Genomic DNA, 25,503 nt, shown 5'->3' with positions numbered 1-25,503 from the left:
TTATATTTGGGATTCTTACGTAATCATCATTACTATATGGAAGGCACAGGAAAAGATGAAAAATATTTTATAACCCCGTAGTAGGCAATGACTTGAGACACACTGTGTATCTTTTCCTTCTGCAAAAATGCAAAACTAAAAATAATTACTTTAGAGAAACAGAATTGTATTTGATCACCCTCATGGTGCTAAGGGACATAACACCTCATAGTGGGATTTCATAACTTCATTAACTTCATTCCCTGTACCATATCTTTTCTAGTAGTAAACACAAAGAGAACTGATGATTTAAAAACTGCAAAATGATAGCATGATAAAAAAGTGCTAACATCTTACCAATTATCATTACCTCTTCCATTTAGGAATTAATTTTTTAAGATGCAAATGAGCACACAAATTATTTCAAAGGGTTTTTTAGCTCCTATCCCCTATATAAATAATAAAGACTATAAAAAATTATAAGTATCATTCTAAGGTCTATTGTATGAAGATTGAAAAGAAAGGTAACCCCTCCCCCACCCAAAAGAAAACGTACTTTTCAGAACTGTTTGGGGCACAAGACACAGAAGAATTGTACATGCAGAGTTGTTTTAATAGAGTGGGAATACATCTGATTTTGTGCACAGGTAAGTCATCTGGGTCTATTCAGAAAGCCAGAAAAATCCAAGATTCTTGCCATTGTACAGAGAAAATTTGTGTGGCCAAAGCTCAACTGGAGTTGAAGCTGGACAGAAATATGGAGGACAAAAAAAAAGGTTTTTCCAAATATATTAGTGGCAATAGGCAGTATAGAAATATCATTGGCCCATTACAGGACAAGGATGGTCACAAACAGAGACAGAGATAAGACAGAGGTATTTAACGCTTTCTTTGCCTCTATCTTCAACAGTGACGATGGACCAAGGGAGACTCAGCGCTCTGAGCGAGAATGTTCAACTCCCAGTCCACCCTGAAACTGGGTGGGATCTGCTGCTCCAGCTAGATGCCTATAAATCTATGGCACCTGATAGGATTCATCCAAGAATCCTCAAAGAGCTGGCTGATGTAATCATAAAACCTCTCTCGACAATTTTTGAGTGGTCTTGGGAAACTGGAGAAGTCTCAGCTGACTGGAAGCTGGTGAACGATTTTTAAGAAGAACAAGAAACAGGACCCCAGAAACTACAGGCCTGTCAGTGCCTGGTAAAGTTATGGAGAAGATTATTCTGGGAAGTATTGAAAAACACCTGAAAGACAACACAGTCATTGGTCACAGACAGCACAGCTTCATGAGAGGAAAGTCCTACTAATCAAACCTGATTTCCTTCTATGACAAGGTAACCCACCCAGTCAATCAAAGGAAGCCAGCTGATGTAATCTTTTTGGATTTCAATAAAGCTTTTGATACTGTCTCTCACAGGATCCTTCTGGATAAAATGCCCAGCACACAGTTGGATAAACACATCACTCAGTGGGTGAGCATTTGGCTCACGGGTTGAGCACAGAGGGTAATAGTGAACGGCGTGACATCAGACTGGAGACCTGTCACTAGTGGGGTTCCACAGGGCTCCATCTTAGGCTCTTTGCTCTTCAACATCTTCACAAATGACTTGGATGCAGGACTGGAAGGGATACTAAGCAAGTCTGCAGATGACACAAAACTGGGAGGAGCTGTTGACTCCCTCGAAGGCAGGGAGGCCCTGCAGAGAGACCTCAACAAAGATTAGAGGACTGAGCATTCACCAACCATATGAAGTTCAACAAGGGAAAGTGCCAGATTCTGTAACTGGGATGGGGCACCCCCGGATGTTCATACAGACTGGGGAATGAGCTGCTGGAAAGCAATGCCATGGAAATGGACCTGAGGGTCCTGGTCGATGACAAGTTAAATCTGAGTCAGCACTGCCCTGGCAGCCAGGAGGGCCAACCATGTCCGGGGGGGCAATCAGGAAAAGCATCGCCAGCCAGTCGAGGGAGGGGATTGTCCCACTCTGCTCTGCACTGGTGCAGCCTCATCTTGAATATTGAGTGCAGTTTTGGGCACTGCAATATAAGAAAGATATTAAGCTATTAGAGAGTGTCCAAAGGAGGGCAACGAAGATGGTGAAGGGCCTTGAGGGGAAGCCATATGAGAAGTGGCTGAGATCACTTGGTGTGTTCAGCCTGGAGAAGAGGAGACTGAGGGGAGACCTCATTGCAGTTACAACTTCCCCATGAGGGGAAGAGGAGGGGCAGGCAGTGATCTCTTCTCTGTGGTGATCAGTTACAGGATCTGAGGGAATGGCCTGAAGTTGTGTCAGGGCAGGTTTAGGTTGGATATTAGAAAAAGGTTCTTCACCCAGAGGGTGGGTGGGTACTGGAACAGGCTTCCCAGGGAAGTGGTCACAGCATCAAGCCTGACAGAGTTCAAGAAGCATTTGGACAATACTCTTTGGCGCCTGGTGTGATTCTTGTGGATGGTCCTGTGCAGGGCTAAGAGTTGGACTCCATAACCCTTGTGAATCCCTTCCAACTCAGCATATTCTGTGGTTCTGTGATTGAGTCACCGTAAATATAAAATAGGCAGTATACATATGTGCAATTGGGATGCATTGAGCCTAGTTAGCCTGGAATGTTCTGGAAGTGATGTGCACATATCTGTCAACTGAAAACCATACAGCAAATCTCTCATAAAATGTGTCTAAACTATTACTACTCCTGCAGAAAAAGGCCTCTAGTAGCAAACAAATCTGCAGAAGTATGTCACTGGAGGATGACTTAATACTTTTATTCAATTATTTGCATTAAAAATTTTTTTCAGAAGTTTGTACTACCTTTTCCCTCCTTCCTGCCTACACATACTGTTCATATGTTATTCAATAATATGAAAGGCTTCTATTTATCTATGTAACCAAACCAGATGTTTTCCCACTTCTTAAGAAAATTAAGAAAAAACTTGCAATTTTATTTTCACCTTTATAATCCATTAACTGTAATAGCTTTTAATGTATTTTTAAAATTCCTGTCCCTCTTGGGTTGAATGAAAAGGTACACCAACAACCACAGTGTCAAACTGTTATCTTGGTGATACTGGCTATATCAAACTTTTAATTTAGTGGATCTTTATTATATTATCTGCCATAGGTTAAAAATGTGACTATCCTGTTAGGGTTTGAGAAGTCCTAAATAATGTAGAAATACACAACATAAACTCTGTATCTTAAGGATTTAAAAACTAATATATTAAGATTTAATAGATAACATGTAAAATGTGAAATGAGAAAGTAGATTTAGAATGTATTAACCATAAATATTTTGGCATACAGAAACCCATCAAGGTATGTTCATATTCTTTTTATTACATTAAAATGCAATATTCAGCAAAATAAATATATTGTGTAAGTATCTCTGTGTATTTATGTATACAAAAATGAACAGATAAAGTATGTTTATACAAGCAGCTGGACAGCAGAACTGAGAATGAAAATTCCTCTGTACATCATCTAGTAAATACTCTCTTTAAAAAAGGGCTTTCTCAGAGAACTAACTAAAAATCGCAGACCAGAAACAGAATTTAAGCAAAGTTCCTAATCGCTTGCTTGTTGACTTTTCTAAGAGGACAGCTCATGTAGATGAGAATCTTTGCTGATGTTAAAACTTCCTCTGAGTCTTTCATATTGTAGTGGGTTTCTGTGGCTGAATTTTGGTAGCGGGAGAGCTATAGGGGTGGCTTCTATTAAAAGCTGCTAGAAGCTTCCCCTGTCTGGAGGAGCCAATTCCAACCGGCTCCACGACGGACTTCCTGCTGCTGGCCAAGGCCAAACCAATTAGGAGCAATACTAATGCCTCTGTGATACCGTATTTAGGAACAGAAGGTATTGCACAGAAAGAATTCCAGCCAGGGAAGAGCAGAGTGAGAACATGGGAACAACAACATAGACACCAAGGTCAGTGCAGAAGGAGGGGCAGAAGGTGCTCCAGGTGCTGGAGCTGAGGCCCCTGCAGCCCGTGGTGCAGACCATGGCGAAGCAGCTGTGCCCCTGCAGCCCATGGAGGATCATTGGGGTGCAGAGACCCACCTGCAGCCCATGGAAAAGCCCATGCTGGAGCAGGTGGATAACCAAAGGAGGCTGTGACCTCATGGGAGGCCCAAGACGGAGCAGGGTCCTGCCAGGGACCTGCAGTCCATGGAGAGGGAAGCCTACAGTAGAGCAGGTTTTTCTCGGGTAGGACTTGTGGCCCCTGTGGGGGACCCACGCCAGTACAGCTTGTTTGTGAAGGACTGCACCCCATGGAGGAGTGATCCACAGGACAGCAGTTTGTGAAGAATTGCTGCCCGAGGGATGGACTCACACTGGAGAGGTCCATCAAGGACTGTCTCCCATGGGAGAGACCCCACGGGTACAGGGGAAGGACTCCTCACACTGAGCAGAGGCCGAAACAACTGACTGTAACCTCCATTCCCCGTCCTCCTGCACTGCTGGGGGGGAAAAGGGAAAACATGGAATGAAGGAGAGGTGGGAGGAAGGTGTTTTTAAGACTGTTTTATTTCTCACTCTTTGGCTCTTATCCTGTTAGTAATAAATTTAAGTAATATCCCCACTCTGAGTCTGTTTTGCCCGTGAAGGTAATCAGTAACTGATCTCTCTCAGCTGTTAACTCATGGATCCTTAGCTGCTTTTTTCTCTCTCCTCTGTTGCAGAGGGAGAATGACAGAGTGGCTTTAGTGGGTACCTGGTATCCGGCCAGGGTCAACCCACTATACATATTTACAAAAACAAAGTCGTATGTGTCTCTATATTTTTTAAGGTGAATAAGCATGTTTCATATATGTTTACAGTATGCATATATTTTAAAGGAATGTACTGCTGATACTGCAGAACGAATATCTAATTATATATGACGACATATTTATCATTAGTTCCCTTTTTGACGCATGATGGATAACAGGAAAATCCAATCCTAACCTGGGAATATTTAAATTATTTTCAATTTTAGACAAAGACTATTTTGGAATTTTAATATTGTATTTTATAAGACATTAAAGGTCTAAGACTGCTCTCATCTCTACAGGGGGACACAAAATCAAAACAGAGAGAAAGACTGGGAGTTTTTAACATGTGAATTTGATAAATTTATACCTTAATTGCTGCTATCATAGTAGTCAAGAAGCAGTTATTGTTGATTACCTGAAAATTACTTGTGAAATTTCCATTAGTATCATAGTTTAAAAGCTTTTCTGAAAGAGTTTAACTTCCTTTGTGAACATGGTGAATATTTTATATTTTGTTATAGAAAACAGCACATATATTTTCAGCAAGAAAGCGTCCTTCCCATAACACCTCAAATAAGATATTAAATTTAAAATGTAAGCTTGACATTCAGGCTTCATTTGCTGTTGGTGTCAATCTAAAAAATTATAAATTGATGCAGACAGAAAATTCTAATCTGATGCCCTAAGGCCAGATCCAATAAAACACTTAAGTATCTAAATTTGGTGTTAAAGCAACTAATTTTTTGGTGGTTGTCTCCCAGAAGGGAATCTTGAGCTGAAGTGAGCTGGGTCTTATACTCCTGTAGAGTGTATAGAGTAGGCATGGCTAAGCAGATACCAGTTAGGAAGCGCTATGAGCAGCCACTGCCTCCAATATCACTTATCACACAAAATAATCGTATACAGCTATGCGGAGCTAGTAAATGAACTCTGTCAATAGGACTGAGCTATAAATTACACCTTGCAGATCCAATATGATCTGAGTTCAGGTTGTAAGGGCAAGGGGATAATGTTAAAAAATACTTCCATCTTTTACAAAAAGCACAGTGATTAAGGATACTGCCCAGGAATGTGTCATAAGTTCAATTCTCTCTTTTGTCCAGAGGAAATCAGGTTCCACATCTCCAAAGAGGGTGCGTTTGACTTTTAAGCCTTTGATTATTTTGAACTTCTTTTGAAACACTTCAGATCAATGAGTAAAAACAGGATCAAGATTCAACAGCCTAGTCTTTAGGTTCTCCACTAGTTTTTTCCTATGCTATTTCCTTATTTAACAGACAACATTACTGAAGAGCTAAACAGGTATTCAGCTCCATAAAAACCACCAAAAGTGCGCTTCTCACAACTTCAGAGTGGGAGATCTGCAGGATGTCATATGTAAGTTGAGCAGGATAAGTGATAGAATACACCTCACCAAAATTGAGGCCCTATTTAGAGCAAACTTTGCATCACAGAAACTTAACTTCACTTGAAAAGACTCAGAGCCTTATTTTAACATAGAAAACTGAATTAATCTTTTCTAATATGACTCCTATACTTTACAGAAGTCCTTCTTGTAGAATCTGACCTAATAAAACCAAATGTGCCTCATCAAACAATCCATAATTACAGATTACAAAATTAGATACTTGGTTTTGATGATGGTTGTCAAGCACTTGAGCTAACATTGTGTACTTGAACTTAGCTCATTCTTCCCAGGATCATTTGCAGTTCTACAGCCTGCTTTCAGTAAAATTGGAAAAACTGCTATCCACTAATAAGCAAAAACCCTCTGAAAATTGAGGGTAATTGGCCTCCTGTCATACAGATAATGACATCTTGAGTTATGTTTGAACTATGGGGCAGAACTGCTTTGCAGTATTTCCTGCTGTCCTCCCTAGTCCAGGATAGGAAACTGGCTGGACCACAACATAACCTTAACAAACTAAGTTTTCTTCTCATGGAACAGAGGGTAGAGCTTCAGATGTGTCCATTGGGTTTTGACCCAAAATGAAGCTAGGATGCAGCCAAGCTGTGCATCTGGAATAAGCAGCAGGAAAATGTCCCCAACACCCGTTTTACGCATAGTCTTTGAGAACAACAACAAATATTGACCCAGAGGCTGATGCAAACTTTCATGTTCTAATACACAGATCCATAGAACCTAATTCGATTCTTGGTGTGATAATAACAACCTGACTTCAACGGATGGTGTGTTGAGATGTGCACTGGGAGCTGCACGTACCAAAACCTGAGAACAGATTTCAAAGACAGTCTAAAGACAAAAAAAAAAATAAAACCAAACAAAACTGCACAAGACTTTTACTGGTAACTTAAAACAATCCAGTAAAATAAACTAATTTTTGTCAATAATAACAATCCTGCCTGCATTTTGAATAGAAATACACATGATCTTTGAAAAACTGAATACTCCCAAACTGTTTCTAAATGTATTATACTAGTTTCATGGACTGGGTAACTTAGCTCCTTTGTACTACGTTACTAACAGGTAAATGGCATTTTCTCTCCTGTATTCAACTCATAGATCAGGTCAAACACATTATTCACCGCTCTGACATTCAAAATTTGGTATGTTGATCAGTTGCCTCTGCTATAACTTTGTTCCCCCTTTAAATTTTCTGTTGACTGTAAATAAATTTTCCCTGATCTCAGATGACTTCAGAGATTTTTCATCTTTTCACTTTTTTAATGGAAGAGGAGACCAGAAGAGAAAACACAGGGCCTTCTCTACCAGACAGAATTTCCCAGGTTCTCTCAGGTTCAATTAAAAGCCACTTTAGTTGCAGCTAATAGATTTCTGCCAACAAAAGTGGCTTAGAAGAACACACATTAATTTTTAAATGCTTCATGATACCTATTTAGAACTTCTGATTTCTTCTGTTTCTTCCTTTTTCTTTTGAATCAGCTGATGAAGGTGATGGGGTTTTAGCAATAAGAGTACCACCACCTACGCGTGTGTCTGCATTTTTAGATATGGTGGCATTGTGACTGATTTGCAGAGGTAAAGCAACAGTTTGGGAATCTGATTGCAATCTCACAGTGACAAAAGTAGATAATTACTATCTCCACAAAACTTGTTTTAATACAGATTATATTAGTATTAAAGTTACATGATTGGTGTGAGAAACATGATAAATGTAGTCATGACAGAAAACAATTTTTAATTTAGTAACTCCTATCAATCTGGATAGCCCATGAATATTTACCATTAATTCAGTAGGTTGGAACAGAGTGGGGGAAAAGAACAAAAAAAAAGGAGGTTTGACCTAAACAAGGACTGAGGAAAAAAGTGAATTCTCAGCAGTTTTGCTGAGAACAGATCTTGCAAGAACGTGAACTGGCAAAAGATTAGAAAATACATTTGGGATACCATTATAAAAAAAACCTTTAAAAAACCTGAATGACATACAAAAATAGTAGCAATTCTTAATATGTACTTCTCTTTGCAGCATTTACCAGTCAGATTACACTTAAACAAGTAACTTCAAAGGCTGAAATAAAATCAGTTATGGAAATTCAAAGCAAACCTATTTGATCACATCCCCCCTCACAGCAGGGACACAATTTGCAGAGGCTGAGTGAGGGCATAGTATAAGCTAAAACAGGTTGTGTGTGCAATGAACCAAACTAAATGGTTTATATGAAAGAAATGTTGTTTCCATTAATTTTTCTGGTAATCCTATTAAAAACACCACCTGTCCAGAATAGAATTGTCCAGATTTTAATTCTTTTTCATATCTCAGTGTTCAAACAAGAGACAGAGAAGGTATCTTCTTACAGCAATTAAAATATGTAACAAAATGTATTATTCTGAAGTCTTCACAACTGCAGCAGTTTCTCCAGCTCTGTTTCAATGTCTGGCTATTATACCTTTTACTTTTTCTCTCATTGTGCTCAAAGAACTGATTTTTCTGATAAGCCAAAATAATGTTTTTTCAAAGCCTACATTGTATTTTCAGCTTCTCTTTAAACAAAATGTTTCTAGTCTATAATACTTAAATCCACATATATTAAGGAAACGTAACATAAAATGCACCTTTCAGAATTCCACCACCACCCCTCCAAAATCCCCTGTAAGAGCCCTGAACGGGAACTTGACTTTGAATGCCAACAGAGATGAAATGGTGTTATAATCAGCATAAGTGCATGTGGACTATTCACCTAGATCAAACACTTTGGTCATATACTCAATTAAATTTAAATCCCATTATATAATGTATACCAGCCTCATTTTATGCAATTCCCTAATTTAATGGCTTGGTATTAGCCTTTTCCCTTTTTGTACACATGGACTAATTTTCACGGTGCTCAGTCCCTCTGGGAAGTAGGTCATTAGAGTCAACTGGATGGAGACAGAAACTTAATACTTAAACAGTATTGTAGAAGGGTCAGAAACACAATAACAATGTAAAACTGTTTTTCACTCATCCTACTTTGTAATATTTATGAAATTTCTCCCTCATGTAAATATCATTCATTAATCTTGAGGATGACAAAGCACAAGAATAAAGAAAGCTATCACACTGTTACAATTTAATTTGTGAAACAAAAGAAGCCCCCAACAAAACAAAAACACAATTAAAAAATTAAAAGTCACAATTAAAACATTTAACTGCCAAGACTATAGTTGTTTTACACTGAAGCAGTAGAATCATAATATTCATATTACCTTTCTCAATGTGTATTCTTTTTGTCTCATGTCCCACATCATGACCAGCCAGATCACCTTCCTTAGGTCCAGGCAGGACATTAGGTGACAAACCCATCAGCATTTGGTTCATAGATAGCCCGTTCTGATGGACAGCTGCTAGACACAAGTGCAGGCAGAAAGAAATCAGCTGTCATATTAACACTGTTTCACTTATTTTCTATAGTCTTCCTCTTATACAAGAATTCTAACAATCACCAAGTTATTTAATTAATGCTACCAGGATCCACATAGCGGGAGTTTCTTCCTGTTACTTCTGGTGCTCATCAGACAGCTTGAAAAGCTCTTTCCAAGAGTTCTCAAAGAGCCCTTCAGGAGTTTTAAACACACCTCAGAAACTCATATTAGATAGTTTATAAAGCCATGCTTTTATCCTGAAAAATTGTACTTCCAAGAGGTTTAAGCCATTTTTTAAAGTACTTTTTCATATGTAACACATATTTCTGTAGTAGTTATTTTATTCTGTCTGGCACCACAAAAAGCAAATGTACCTAAGAAACAGGTGCGATGTTAACAAATGAGATAGGACAGAAAAGACTTATAAATAAATAAGTTACTAAAGGGATCCACCACTTAAGGAACTCTGTTATGTCCACATGGAAGAAAAAAATGTGTAAAGGTCCCAATCCTCTCTGTTGGTAATTAATAGAATAAGCTGAACAGTAAAAAAAAAAAGTCACTCCTTAGCAAAAATAAAAAGTATTTCTCAATTTAGTTTCATCTAATTTTTTTTTTTAGACAACAGTGGAAAAGGTCTCCATTGGTTGTAAAAAAATATATACTCTTCAATCAATTAAAAACAAATTAAAAATCCACAGTTATGAAGTTTTTTCAGAACTTTACTTCTGAAATCTGCAGTGTGTTGATGGACACCAGGTGACCACCAAAGCCACTTCATCAATACCCCTCCTCAACTGCACAATGGAGAGAAAATATAATGAAAGGATGGTGGATCGAGCCTGGGGAAATAGATAGGTCACAGTATATGGGATGCCAATTTAATCTGCACTCTGAATTGTTGAAGTGATAAGAAAACAGAATTTTCAACTTGTCATGGTCAGGCCTCATTTCTTTTCTTTGGTAAGTCATTTTTCATCACATACTAATGAAAGATCTTTCATCTGAAGGTCAATGAAGAGTCAGTTTCCTGAGTCTGCAGAGAGCCTGAAAAGAAGCAGTCTAAAAGACACGTGTTGCATCTAATCAATATGACTACTTCTTTCATACAGCTATTTCATGGCCTTCTATGTGCACGCCAAATCCTCCAGTTTCACCTATTGACAAATTCTACTGTAGAAAGATGACTTAAAAGCACAAAACCTTGCATCAGAGCAATAATAAAGGGAATGGACAAGTGTGATATGAATTTAATTACATATCCATAAAATAGTGTGTGTTTAAAACCTTAATTTCCACTGCTGTAGTGGAATATCATAGAATTCAGGGTCTTTGCCAGGTAATTTACTTCCTGTACATGGAACCTTGATAAAAATGGTATCACTCTGGGACACCACAGTTTAATTTCACTCTGCCCCTTGTGAGCTATGAGGTGATAATTCTTTATCATATTTCTCACCAATACAAAATTTTATATTTAAAAAATTTATAAAGTATGCACATTTTTAATTGATTTAACCCGATTCTTCTCTTTACCAAGCAATTCTACCACGTAAAATATTGCTTATGAAGTCAGATTCAATTTAGAAATCAAACCAGAGTAACCAGATTAAATAAAACTCAATTTCTTTAAAAAATGTTTATACTATATGTTCAGTTCTAAAACTAATCTAGCAAATTGCTTCCCGGCTGCAATTCTGTATTTCATTGCTCATATCTTTATGTTTAATATGACATGATGGCAGTTTATATCAGTACCCGTTAATGTAGCATCGGATATTATGATACTGTAAAATGGGAAACATAATGTTGGGAGATAGTTATTTCTGCTGAACTTCCGAACATGACACATATGAGATCTATTTAAGACGAGGGCATTTTGATTAGAAAAACCAGCTGCACCTAATCAAATTTAAAGTGGTGAGAAGGAGAAGAATGTGACCTACGGATTCTGTCTGAAGAGCTCTCGGTCCGCGCAGGAGAGCTGGACACGCTGCTGCTTCGATGAGAGGATGGATGGCTGCCAGGTCTTCGGCCCTCTTCAAGAGAAGGAGCAGGAGAAGGGCTGTCTGGAACACGTTCCTAGATCACACGAAAAGTAATTGAGAAAAAAGGCAATGTTACACCAAGCCTCTGTTTCAAACATGACTTCCCTAAACTGAATCTCCCTCCTAATTTACAACCTACTCTTTCACCTGTTGAGACGTCTGGGATTTGCAGAGCATTCTCTAAGGAAACTTGCTACTTTAAGGACACTAGGCCTTACATTTTAGTATGCAATATGAGCACTGCTCATTTTATTAGGCTTTTAAACTGCCTTCTGGACTACTTATAAAAATAAGGGGTCTGTTTTGCTTTAGTTTTTTGTTTTTATCTTTCTCACTCCTATCGTCATGCTGTTGAATTGGAAATACACAATTTGGCTTACAGATTTCAGCCTTGTGGGATGAGGATCCATGTATTTCTCTAGATAAATAATGATCGGGCACTATTGTTTTATCTCATGCTGACTTTTACTCCACATTTTAATTTCAAAAGGGCTTCTTGAGCAATGAGATCTTATGGAACTGTTATGGATCACAAAGAAAATATAATCTCCTAATAGAACCTATACCAGTAACATGGCTGATGTAAGTCCAAATGTCTGTTTTTACCTCGGAGCACAAATCTGGAATGAATCACACTTTTTGCATGAATGTGGCCATATCACTCACCATATCACTATTTCAAAATGCAGAAAACCACCCATTCATGTTTTTCTGCCCATGGAAAGGCCTGGCATGGTAGCTAAGAGGAGCTATGACGCACTTCAAGATGTTCCTTGGTTTTGAAAACTAGAGATTGAGGGTTGTGATTGTTAGAACTGCACATCTGCTTTGTGAGAATTGCTAGTATGTAGCATATAGCTATATCTGATATTTAAACAGAATTTCAATGGAAACAATAATCAAACGCAGTTTAGAGTGCAGAATAGTCCTTTCTAGAAAATTCTCTACCTTTCCCTGCAGTTTCCTTTTTATTGCTAATAGCTTCCAAGACTCATTGCTCAAATATGCATGAGTTAGGCTGTTTTGGTCAAATAGTGACAAAAATAAATAGATCCTAAAAGGGAAATCTATTGGAGGGGATGGAAATGTTAAAACTAGTATTTTTTTGGTTGTTGGTTTTTTCCCTTCTGATAATTGAAATCCTGACTTATAATTAAAAAAAACAATGAAGCCAAACAACCAACCAACAAACTGCATACATTCAACTCACAAAAACCTTTCGGTAATGAAATAATAAAACTAGTATATGTTTAATAACACATAAGAAAACTTGTTGCTGCAAATGCCTAAAACTTTTTTTGGAAAGAGCAGTGCAGCACAGCAAACTGCTTTTGCAGCAGTCATTATTTTATCATGCACAGTCGCTACATTAATATTTATTTATCTGAATGCATTCCTAAGAAACTTTGCAACATGCTCATCTATAGTAATCAATAGATTTGTTCCAGGCAAGCTTCATAAAAAATATTTGCTGAATTTGAGATTCTGATTGCAAAGGGATTCAATGGGCCTACTGATGGAGTAGGAGGAGACTTTTTAGAGCAATATTTCAAGACATTTAAGTGGATTCCACTTTAATAGTCTTAGGTTTTTAAGTCAAAAACATTGATGAGGATAGCTTAACTGCATCATAGCTCTAGGCTTATTATGACTTTGATTGTGTTTATATGTCCACGAACTGGGTATTCAAGAGGAGGATTATAATGCAGATGTTTTCAGAACATAGAAGATTTATTTCTTTAGATTTAGGAGGATTTAAGCATGCACAGCGTACAGATTTGATATAAATTGGAACACGGTATATTTAATCATTCATTTAATATATGATTTCACTGATCGGCATACAATGTATTGTTCTTAGAAGGGTTTCATTAAAATGAGATCCAGTGAGCACATAAGATTTGAATACAGAGCTGCAGAGTAAATTAATTTATTTAAACAGCTTAATTTGTTTATCCTATTTATTTATGTGTGCTTTTACAGAATGTATTATGAGATGGAGCGAGGAAAAGGAATGCATGGAACACCAAAATATAATTACTGAACAAACAAAACAGATGAGTTTTATTCTCATATAATACGAAATAGACAAACCCAATGAGTAAGCTATATATACAGGGTTTATCAATTAATTTGTAAAATATCCTTTAATTCCAATAAAACACGGGACTGAACTATGCAGAAATGTAAAATAAATCAATTTAGTAACTTAACTAATGTTTTATATCCTTGTTTCATAGTTCCACAATCAGCAATATAGTCTACAGCAATTTTTTGTCTTTACCAAACTATCTGCTACATATAAATGGAAATGCTACAAAGAATAAACTGAAATACTGTGTAGCTCTAAAACATCATAGTGATAAACTAATGGCACTTGAATATCAATATACCTTGTCCTTCTTACCAGAGATTTTGTGTAGAAAAGATGAATCTGGTTTGTGGCATAATATTAATTTTACATTTAGTCTTCACTTTAAAATTTTTCAGAAACGGAAATGTGCAAAAATGTGTTCACTAAATAATGCAGATCAGAGCTATTTTGTCACTTCTGCAACATGCCACTTTTGTACAAGTAACTCTACATGACACCGCAAAGAAATAGAATTTACTGCCTTATAATCCCGGTCACAGAAATCACCTAGAATTCTGTCTGCTGCCCAGTATTTTTACTAAACTTGCCTACTCCCAGGAGCAGATATTTCTAGAGAATATGTTGTCCATTTGTACTGTAATTAGGCTTGTTGTCTCCCAACAAATAATCAAATAAATAAATAAAATTTGTGTGACTTTGCTAAAATGAAGCATGAGAAGGAAACTGTGCATGGTTCAGTTTGAAATCAACATGGTGCTAAAAATGCCAAGATGGTGGGTTCAATCCCCATATGGGCCATTCACTGAAGAGTTGGACTTGGTGATCCTTGTGGGTCCCTTCCAACTCAGAGTGTTCTGTGTTTCTGATTCTGCAATCTGAACCTAAGTATCTAAATGCAGTTTTGACGTACAAGTGAGAGATGACATTTCAGAGACACTTGTATGTAGGATTCTCTGCAAAGAGGCCCACCTCAAAGGTAAGTTGTCTTCCATTTCAGTCAATTGAGATATAGACAATGGAGCCTCCTCCAAAACCAGATACCTACAGCTCAGTTCAGCTGCTCACATTTGAGCCATTTGTGGCACCAAGGGGTTTTGAGATGTCCCCATCAGGCTGATAAGACAGGACCTCCACTGCCTTCTGGAGTATCAGTAGGATGCCAAAAATACTACCCCTGCACCTCCTGGCTGATGACCTGAATAGCTTTCAAAATTCTATTGACAATATTTACTAGAAAACAAGAACTATCTATAGTTTGTGAAACATAACCCTCTCTCACTACTTTTTTTTTTCTACTTTTTGCTTTCCTATTTCTTCCTACAGATACTCACAAATAAAAAGTAGTGTGAACAATTTAGGTAATATGTAGCAATTTAGCATATGGTTGACCAACATTTCAGAATTATTGAGACTCTCAATTAGGTATGAGAACAGGAGGCTATACTAAGTAATGGGCAACAAACTCTTAAAGGCCAAATTTGAAAGATACCTTAGCTTGATACTCTTTACAATTTGATCCAAATCATGAATCCTAAGCATTTAAGAATCTGACATTTACCTCCTCCAAAACTGCTCCTACCATATAAGAAATTGTCACTCTAAGGAACTGTAATGCCCTTTCTCATGATCTTTACAAGTTACACACCTTCAATATCAATTCCATTTCATAAATAACAGACTCGTTCCTGTGACACTGGGTATTTTTTTTTATGCTGTAAAAAACAGGTAAAAGATTCTAACTGTCAGAAATTTTAACTTATGAGATTGAAGTTGTCTCTAGAATTAGAAACCACTCCAATTTTATTCCAGAATATCACATATTCACAACATCACACTGTCCTGGTCTCTCCAAGTAAAACAGAAGTGTCTTGATGCATTTATCAACATTTTTCTACATTTCTCAAACAGGTAAATACTGTAAAATCTCATTCCAAAAGGCCATTTCAAGTAACTTCTTTTTACAAATTATCGTAATGTATCAGTAATGGAATCCAGGAGATAAGAAATACTTTCTTCCCTATATCATATGTCTTTTTTCTTCTTGCCAGGTCACAAAGGTAGTTATTCAATATTAATCTCTATTTTTGCCTATTTTATTTCTGCTCCAGCAGCACATTTCACTGTTTGAGAATTGTCTCATTACCAAAAGTCTTCCTCAAAATATACCAAAGCACAAAGTTGATAGAGTTTAGCTGTTGGTCCCTATATCAATATGGAAGAGAAGACATTTCAGATAACATATGTAGGAATAATCCTTCTGCTCCTAAGAGGTCAGAAAAGGAAGTGATATCTTCTAGTTTGTCACCACCTCAGTCTTTCCACAAACATTCTTTATTCTTTGCCATTCCTGTTCCTTAGTGACAAAATTCTTGAATCTTTCTGACAATGTTTGAATATACCTTCTTCCAACAACCAACTGGTTTTGCACATACAGCCTTCACCTCCTGCATATTTCTCTCTTACAGGTATTCAGTCTCAGTTTTTTCCTTTGTTCTAGTCTACTTCTACATAAGACTCATCCCTTGGGTTTAGTCATGCTTTAATTTTAGTCATGGACTAAGCTCTAGACATGCAGATAAGTCTAGCTGTTAGAGGCATATAAGTTTTTTAAACTATTTAGTTGTCTTGATGCTCTTCAGTGTTGAACAAATTCCTTTAAGGATGTTTATGCTGTAAGTCATTGAAGTGCAGAGGATAAAATAACTTATTTCCAGAGTCATACTTTTCAATACTTTTGGTAACTTATGGAATGGTTTGCGTTGGAAGAGACTTTTAGAGGTCATCTAGGCCCAACCCCGCTGCCATAGGCAGGGGCACTGTCCACTAGACCAGATTGCTCAGAGCCCCATCCAGCCTGGGGCTTCCAGGGATGGAGCATCCACAGTGTCCTTGGGCAATCTAACTTCATGGTGGGGGGAAAGTATATATGACAGAAACTATTTTGTATAGTATTAATATAATTTAAAAAAAATAAAATAAAAAGCTGTTAATCAGGAGCAGTTTATAATATTTCCGACCTTTGTGGAAAGGCACCTTATTTTCAAGACTTTTTGGTGGTAAAATTATAATAAAGTCTTTTACAATGATCAAAACACAGACTTCCTTCCTCAGTTCCTTACTGACCTATTTTGTGTGAGATGTATTCAAGGAATGACTGTCTTGTAAAACAGCATATTTAATTTGACATGAATGAGTGAAAGAAATTAATTACTTGATTATCTTTTTTATTCTCTGCAAACAGGGTATTTTGCTTTTACAGTTTCACTTTTTCATTCACCTTTAGTCAAAAAAACTATGAGACCCTAAATGAAAATTTAGACTTATGAATTGCAAAATGAACTGGACTAATAACTATTTCTTAACTTCCTCAATTACTACTATAATATATGTGTTATCAAACTGACTGAATAAAATTTCATGTCTATTTCCTTATCTGCATCTACTATGACTGAGTGGCTAAAGATCATGCTAACTTCACACTGATGCACTCAACATCTTTCTCACCTTTTTCTTGCAGAGCCACTTCTAATCCCAATCAAAATTCAGGAGTTCAAATGTTTTGTATTGTCATTAATTGCACTATTATTTTAAATCATGGATCTATTTCTTATGAAGAATATAATCCACGATATTTACATAAGACTTTCTTTTCTCTCTTTGTGAATATCTTGAACTTGCTTATCTTTTGGATCAATTGAAGTTAATTTGATTTCCATTTTACTTTTATTTCTGCAATTCATTACTTCTAGTTTCTTCATTTACCCTACCTTGCTATTCCCATCACAAGAACACTGCGAGCATAAAATGCAGAAAAAGATCAACAGCCAAAAGTTTGCTTGATTTTTATTGCCCTGTTTACTACAGGATTATTTGAAATAGCAGCAGCAGTTAACTGACGCTGAAGCCAAACAGGAGACTTCCAAGTAATCCTTTAACAGTACTTCCAGAACAACAGAGAACCTAATCCTTTGAAATCATGGGCAGTACATAAAGTACAGTGACCTAGCCAGGAAGTGAGTGTCATAGGATTAAGCTATTACAGAGATTAAAAACATGCAAGCAAGCAAGCAAATAAACAAAAGTAGATCCTTATGAATACAAGAAAGAACTTGGTTGCACTGGCAAAACTAGAGTAGCATCTAAGGTATTAATAGTTTGGAATCATGATGAAGCAGGCCCATTCCTGGAAGTGCCACAGAGCCTCATAGTACAGAATTTTGGATTTTGAGGATTGTCCTAAAAGTGTCCTGACAACTGTTTGGTCTTTGTGCGTTTATCCTTTCAACTGAATTTATAAATTATATTTTACCTACTAAATGAATATTTGGTCTAACGAACAAAATATCCTTCTGAGGTATACAAAAAACCCTGTACAACATGAAATATGTAAACATGCAAAAAACTCTGCTCAAATTGAAGTAGTAACTTCTTATTGGCAAACTTTTTTTTCCGTTTTTTTTCTCGTATTTGGAAAATCTTTTCTTACTTGAAAAGTAAGCCTAAGAAGTGCAACTAGGAATTCACCCCTCAAAGTAAATCCAAACCATACATTCAGCCAAACACCAAGAATTCATCCAGCTAAATGTCATTGTCTTTACTAAAAATGTCTATATCTGAACTAGTCACCCTAGTCTCATTTTTCACCTACACATTTACGTTTCCAAGGTACAACTCACCTCACTCTAAAGTAGCTATCTAAAATAGGTCCAATGAACCATGCCCTAGAAGACAGCAAAATGAATCCCATCCCTTGTACCTTGCCTCGTAGCCATTTTGCATCAAATTAATCTCACACCACATACATAGTTCCCTGTTGCACAAGTGATTATGCAAATTCCCAGTCAGAAAATTTGTACTACCTTCTCTGTGTCATGTGTTATGTGTAGATACCCACTTTACATGTCACAAATTAATTCATATGAGCGTATGGCTGCTATTAGCTTCAAACTGCACCTCGGAACCATGCATGATAAAAGAAATAATAGGATCGCATATAATTTTTTAAAAAGACATTATTCCAAGTTACAGCCTACCATATATAGTTAGCATCCTCTAAGCTCATTATCTAAAAACTTTATTAAAAGCTAAAATAAATAATTTTAATCTTATATATAGAACTAATTAATGGTTAATATAAAGATGGTTAAGCCCTAATAAAGGAGGTCAACTGCGCTCTGACCTAAGATTTACTTATTCTAAATGAAAAAAAAAACAGAAATGTGCATGTACATATTTATAGTAACATATTTTTTTTAAAAAAGTCATACTAATGTGGAGATTTTGTCTGTTATGTTCAAGTTCCTACATGGATTTAAGATATCATATTCTCTGCAGTTATGATAAAAGAAAATGAAGTATTATTTTGGTCTATACCATACTTCAAACTTTATAGGTATATCCCAATTTTCATGTTTCCTTTCCCAATATGTAAAAGTAGATTTTTTAGGAGCTGGCAGTCCTATTTTTATTCTAAAATATTTATTGTAGACCAATTACCTTTTACTATTTAAATATTTTAAATCAAAATTCTCCTTATGTAAAGAAAACTCGATCATAGCTCATGCATCAGAAAAGAGGAAATGAAAGTAGCTTCCCTCTTCACGCACTTGTATTCAAGAAAATCACTTTAAAGTAATGTGAAAATTTCTATTTTGAATGCACAAATGTCTCTACAAATAGTAAGTTATCTGAAAAATTGGTGGTTTTCAGGTTAGGCACACAAAAAGGGCATTTCTGCCAGCTTGGGATACAATCAATTTTGTTCTCATTCCCTTTCTGTAAAATGAGTACAGCATATCTAGCTTCATAGGCATGCTGCCACTGTTTGCATAATGCTTTGCCTGTAAGGCACACAAATGTCCATAAAAAACTTCTGCATTCAACACAGGATTCAGGTTAAATAAGACTGGGACAGATAATTAATTTTAAAAAATTAAAAAGAGGATAACTAACCATTCAGTGAATGAGGTAATTTTTCTGCAGAAAAATACAGTATATGGCAGTGAAATTAAAATTGCAGTGTAGTATATGGATGGAATCCTGTAACATTAAGGTTCTTCAGGCATTCTGATTTTTCTAATGTTATGTCTTATGTCTTTCGAAATTTAGTGACGGCCCTTTTACATAGGCTTTGGATTTAATTTTATTCAATGCATGAAAACAATCACATCAAAAGATTTTACAATAATAACCAATATATTGACAATTCTGGCAGATTTTGCAAGCCTACAGTACAGGAAAAACCTGCTTTGTTGGTAATAGCAGCAAAGTGGAAGGTTTTTCTATCCAGGATATGCAACTGTACTTTCAAGTTACAAGTACAATTGTACTTTCACAGTTCTTATGGCCCCTGCCTCTACAGGATGGTGTGCCAGAAAATTTCGAGAAGTACTTCATCTAATCCTATTAAAAAAAAAGCTCATAATTTTAGTATGTGGAAAATAAGTTATGTAATTAATGTAAAGTAATGTAAGTTATGTAAATAATGTAAACCCTTCTACACAAAACACCTTAGAATGGCAAGTATTTCTGGTATTTAAAGTCTGCACTTAACTCAAGGCCTGCTCACACAGCAGTTACAAAAGACATAAGCTGAAGCTTCTATAGTCTCTTTGCTGCCCAATCTCTCCCTGAAGTGAACTTGCTCATTTTCCTCTTAGAGTCAGTTTCCTTTCAGGTATGCTCTCTGAACTTGCTCATCACCAGTCTGACTTGAGACTTTAAAATGTACTCTGTTCAGTCATTTCTGTCTGGCAGTGACATATTTCTTCTCTTTGGCTATTATTTGGACTTTGGGGTAAATATTATAGCAAAAAAAAAAGGATAACATGAAATGACATCAACGGGAACACATACATATTGCCACTGAAATAAGAAAAAGTGAATGAATGCTAAAATAAAATTTCATGTCAGAATAGTCCTACAAATTGAGTTATCTAAAAAATAAAATCTGTCAACAGCTACCTTTGTTAAATAAATTAGTATTAAATTCCTGCTAATTGATAACAGGAATATATGAATCTATATATATAGATACAAAAGAAGTCATAAACTAGTGGAACACAACAAGTGCTGTGATATATTGAGGTAATTAGCAAAATTTAGTGTGATATATTTATTATGCAGTGGAAAACTACAGTGCTACCGGTCACTTTTTCAGCTGGAGGTATTGGTTTCTTCTGTTTTATTCTTAATTTTTTTCTATAAGTATTAGTAACACATGGATAAATTGCAATTTTTGGTTCTGGCATGCTGCTCTGTTCTAACTTTTACAATGTAATTTCAAGTTGCTATTAATATGAGGTATGTCCTTTATATTTTCATATATCTTTCTCCTGAGTGAAAAAAATTGATGTAGCGAAACTGCTAACAAGCTGAGCCTTTGAAACCATGGGCAGGTGATGAAAGCCACTTCATGTCTAAAGCATCCCCAGGTCACAACTGTCACACTCACTGCAATTCATTGCTGTCACAATCTGCTGTCCCTGCTTGTTGTTGCTCTCCTCTTATTCATCCAACTCATATATCTAAACATTCCATTACAAAAAGACATCTAATGTTCGTCTCATGTTCAAAAGGGCACAACACTCTTCTGAAATATAATTCTGAAGATTTTAGAGCTCAGAGTTCACTGCCAAATCTAAGGTGTTGCTTTGTAAGGCTTCCCTTGTAATTTTGTCTTTGTCTCATCTCCTGAATACAGCAGGATAAAATGTTTAGTTAGTACATGATCTCAGCTTTATTCCAACTTCTTATCACAAAGAAACGAAATATTGCCCAGTAATAGAAAGGCATTTGAAGCTTTGTGAATTTAAAGATAACAGCACTAGCTGTGAACTCGGTGAATTGGAAGGAAAGGTCAGCAAGTCATCTACAGTGGCACTATTCACAAAGGCAATTCTATCAAATTAATCTGGTTGTTTATAATATGAAGACTCAGATTTTCTAGAACTTAATTTTGTTCTTTGTTATTTAATTAGATATGGTGACTACTGATTTACTTTTCCAAGTAGAAATTTCTCATAGGCCTTCTAACTTTCAAGCAGAGTTTAAACTGGTATTCTAATCATAAATCTATGTTGTCTTTTCAGGTTACAACTACTAACTGCAAGATGAGTGATTCACAAACTTTTCAAAACAACCTGTGGAAATATTGTCACTGAGCAGAAAATATTTCAGTAAAAATTATGGTTAAAAAATGAGTCAAAAGATAATGAAAACAAACCCAAGAAGTTTAAAAATGTAGCAGTAAAAAAACCAGAACCTATAATCGTAATAACAAACAGTTTCATGAAAGACAGCAACTGTACTATTTATCCTTTCCTGTAAAAATAAAGAAAAAGAAGGTTTGACCTTCTCACTTACATTTATTCTCTAAGATATTTATTTTGACTGTAGTATAAGTTATTATTCATAAACATCACACTGCCAGTGCAAGGTTCAAAAAGTATACTGATTACAGTTTCCTGTTCAACTACTCAATGCATATAATTCAATGGACATTGAATCACAGCCTCTGACTATGCCTAGTGAAGAACAGGTAAATTGCCAGTGACATTACGTCTATCCTCATGGCAAGAAAATCCCCTAACAATGACCTCATGCTTTCAAGTTCCTGGGGTTTATGTTTCAATCCTGTTCATTATTAAAAAATAGGAACATAATTACTTGGCTATGTTACCTCTATCCACATGATCATATTCATCTGCCATAGATAAAAACAGAGGACATAAATCTAGGCATATGTTATACCACAATGGGGCTGAAGGAACGAGTAGGAAAGTCCCGCAAGAATAAGTTCCTTAGCCCTTACAGTATTATTGAAATAACTACATGCAACAAGATCTTACATTTATAAGTCAGTTTTGGATCACAGATTAACACTTGCGTTTATGCATGTAGCTGTAGGAGAAATGTGTTGTGGGCAGTGTGTCACAGGACTTGACTGAAGAAGTCACAGCAGCACTTGGGTAATGTCTCCGTCAGGTTCTACAGAACCCCTTGGGTAAGAACACTTTTCTAAAGAGAATTTTGGTTAATTTGGTCATCTAAAAACTTTCATTGTAATCCACATATTTTTAAATTATGGTTATGTCCAAACCAGATGGGAACACAAAACCTGGTTTGTCAAACAACTTGCACAGGAAGTTATGCCAGGAGTTATGCAAAAGTTGGCAGCTACGATATTAGCATGAATATGAGATAGCTGAATTTTCAAAAGTGACAGACATATATAGTATAGATTATTAATACAAACAAATGCTTAAGTAAGCAAGAGTTTGAAAAATATATATGTATATGATTATCCAGTTACAAAGTGTTTGTAATGTTTCAGAGAGCCTAAAATTGCTAGATACTTTTAAAATCTTCACTTAGATTATAAGAAAACTATCTCTTCAACTAGACGAGTTACAGGAATAAACTTTTTAAGAAGTAAAGGAACTCCAGGATAAGGAAAATTTTCTGTTTTGGGACTGTCTATGGTTAAAATAATACACACAGTTACAGGATAACAGATATCTCTACAATACTACAGTTCTGACCTGCAGATTACTGGGTCTGCTCTGTGCAACTTCACTCTAATTTGTTCTGGGATTTGGCAAACTTAGGTTCTGCAGAGGTACAGTATCAAGCCTTTCAGCCTTCTTCAGATAATTTGCTGCATTTCACTTCAAATTCTTAGATTTTAAAGTTGGAAGAACAATCTCTTCTAATTTAAGGAAAGAGTAATTTTTTCCTTGATATCTTGAGGAATGTTGCCATTAGATTATGGCCTATGAAATAAGAGAAATCACAAAGCTGTGCATCTCGTATGAAAATGCTTCAAGTGCTGCTTTAACACTGATTTAGAGAGGGGGAGGGAAACTGAGATAACACTGGCCACTAGCAGCCTACTGTGGTCCCAAAGCCACAACACTTGGTTTTCTTGCATATACTGACTTTATGACTTACCTTAGAACATTTGATACCTATACATCTTTATGATGGTTGGGAGTGTGTTACAGTTTTGTGCTTTTTTGGTTTGGTTTGGTTCATTATATAGTTACCTTAATAACAGATGTCTCAACTCTGGATGGAGGACTCTGCACTTGTGCTGCTGCTGCCATGTTGGCAATGGTACTAAGGTGATTCATCTGGCTCATTGCCATCGTGACAGATGCTGGAGGTAGGCTCACGGGAATTAATGGGTGGGGCATCATCATAAAAGGAAGTTCCAATCCTGTTGGGAGAAAAGAAAAAGGGGATAAAGGTTTATGCATCTTTTTTGAACACTGTCTTCTTTTTCTCCTGACGGACAATATTCAAGTGATGGGTGACAAGATGGTTCACACTGCAGGACAGAGCAGCTCTATGTCAGTTCTCCTCTGGGATATGCATGGGTGAATCCCTAGCAACCGTGGAGGATTTCTAGCCACAAGGAGAGGCTATTAGACCTCTTAGTTTGTTCATATCAGTGTAATGTATATCATTGCTAAGCAATGGCTATTTATTATAGTTTTTAATATCTGCTGTAAGGTGCCTTAGCAATACATTATTATGCCACTGATGCACAGGTTAGCAGTTATTTTAAGTATCAATTTTCTTGCATACATATTTGTTCTTTACTGTCTCCACTTCCCCTGCTTAATACTTTAAAGGAAGTATTCCAGTATTCCCCACATCCTTGATTTTTTCATTGCCTCTTTATATAAACACAAAAAAAACCCAAAAAAACCAAAAAACCAAAAAAAATCAGGAACTAGAAAACTGCTGATGTTAGTGCTGAAAGATGTCAACCCGTACCATTTGGCAGAAGGTGGTTCTGTTGAAGAGGGTTGAGAGGATGGCTAACTGGAACATTATGCTGTCCAGGCAAGCTGGGGTGGTTAACAGAGGCCTGTGATCCTTGGGTGGGGGGAGATTGAAGTTTTTCTTTATCCCAAGAACCATCACTGCTGCCTGTGGGGAATGAATATATATTATTTGGATGAATGAAGACTCCAAATTTTCAATTTCTGGATTTGGAAGCAAGGCCAGAAATCTAATCTATTTTTTTGCAAGTGGCAATTTTTTTTATTTTTTTAATAGGTGGGCTAGGGAAGGACTTTAGGGTTTATTTCCACCCTCTGAAAGAGGTATGTAAGGATAACTTTTTAAAGTTCATATTTAGCACACAAACCTAGAAGTGTTATAGTCACGCTCACTCACATGAAGTCTGTGCTTCATGTATATTTTACATATACTTTTCCCATACTTAGCAAGTAAAACTATATATGGCATTTGTTTTATACATGAGAGAATATTTTCGCCTGCAAAATGTCTAACCAAAGAATATGGCCAGTTATGCCAATTAAAATTTCAACTAAAGACATATTTTTTCCTGTATTTGTGGATAAACAAACATATGAAGTAACTAAAAATTTTATTTATTGAGGGTACCAACATGCATGCATATGTGCTTGTTGATGATTGTATTTTGTATATTCTTTTTTTTTTCATATTATTAATTAAAATGCAAGGGATTACATTGATTCTTTCAGTCTTCTGGTAGTGGAACAGACTAACAGCAAGGAAGAATGTGGACAAGTAAGTATTGAGACGAGAAATAATTTAATTTATTTCAGAACACCCTTTTTCACTATTGCAGACTTCCTCATAAAAACTACCCACAGAATTAAAGAACAGGATACAATTAAAGAACAGTACTATATACTATATGTAAAGGACAACAGCAATTCATGTATCATTATTAATTTGTATATTTATATGCAATGAAAAGTTTAAAATCTTCCAATCAGACAAGTTATATTATTCACAGTGCGTA

The 25,503-nt window shown here is 36.2% G+C and overlaps 1 protein-coding gene across 1 annotated transcript in view; it reads right to left on the bottom strand.

Annotated features, from left to right (window-relative positions):
• Positions 1 to 25,503, bottom strand: part of DACH1 (dachshund family transcription factor 1) — a 379,725-nt gene that overhangs the window by 94,035 nt on the left and 260,187 nt on the right. The window contains exons 4-7 of the mRNA XM_039385172.1: positions 24,483 to 24,638; positions 23,747 to 23,919; positions 11,504 to 11,639; positions 9,402 to 9,536 (exon numbers count right to left, since the gene is read on the bottom strand). Coding sequence (XP_039241106.1) covers positions 9,402 to 9,536; positions 11,504 to 11,639; positions 23,747 to 23,919; positions 24,483 to 24,638 — 600 coding nt within the window. The remainder of the gene's footprint in view (positions 1 to 9,401; positions 9,537 to 11,503; positions 11,640 to 23,746; positions 23,920 to 24,482; positions 24,639 to 25,503) is intronic.

Source organism: Pipra filicauda, unplaced genomic scaffold (genome assembly GCF_003945595.2).
Source record: "Pipra filicauda isolate LSUMZ 115617 unplaced genomic scaffold, ASM394559v2 scaffold39_size4671491_pilon, whole genome shotgun sequence".
Taxonomy (NCBI): Eukaryota; Metazoa; Chordata; class Aves; order Passeriformes; family Pipridae; genus Pipra; species Pipra filicauda.
The sequence above is the reverse complement of the archived record's forward strand: the minus strand, read 5'-3'. Positions and strand labels throughout refer to the sequence as shown.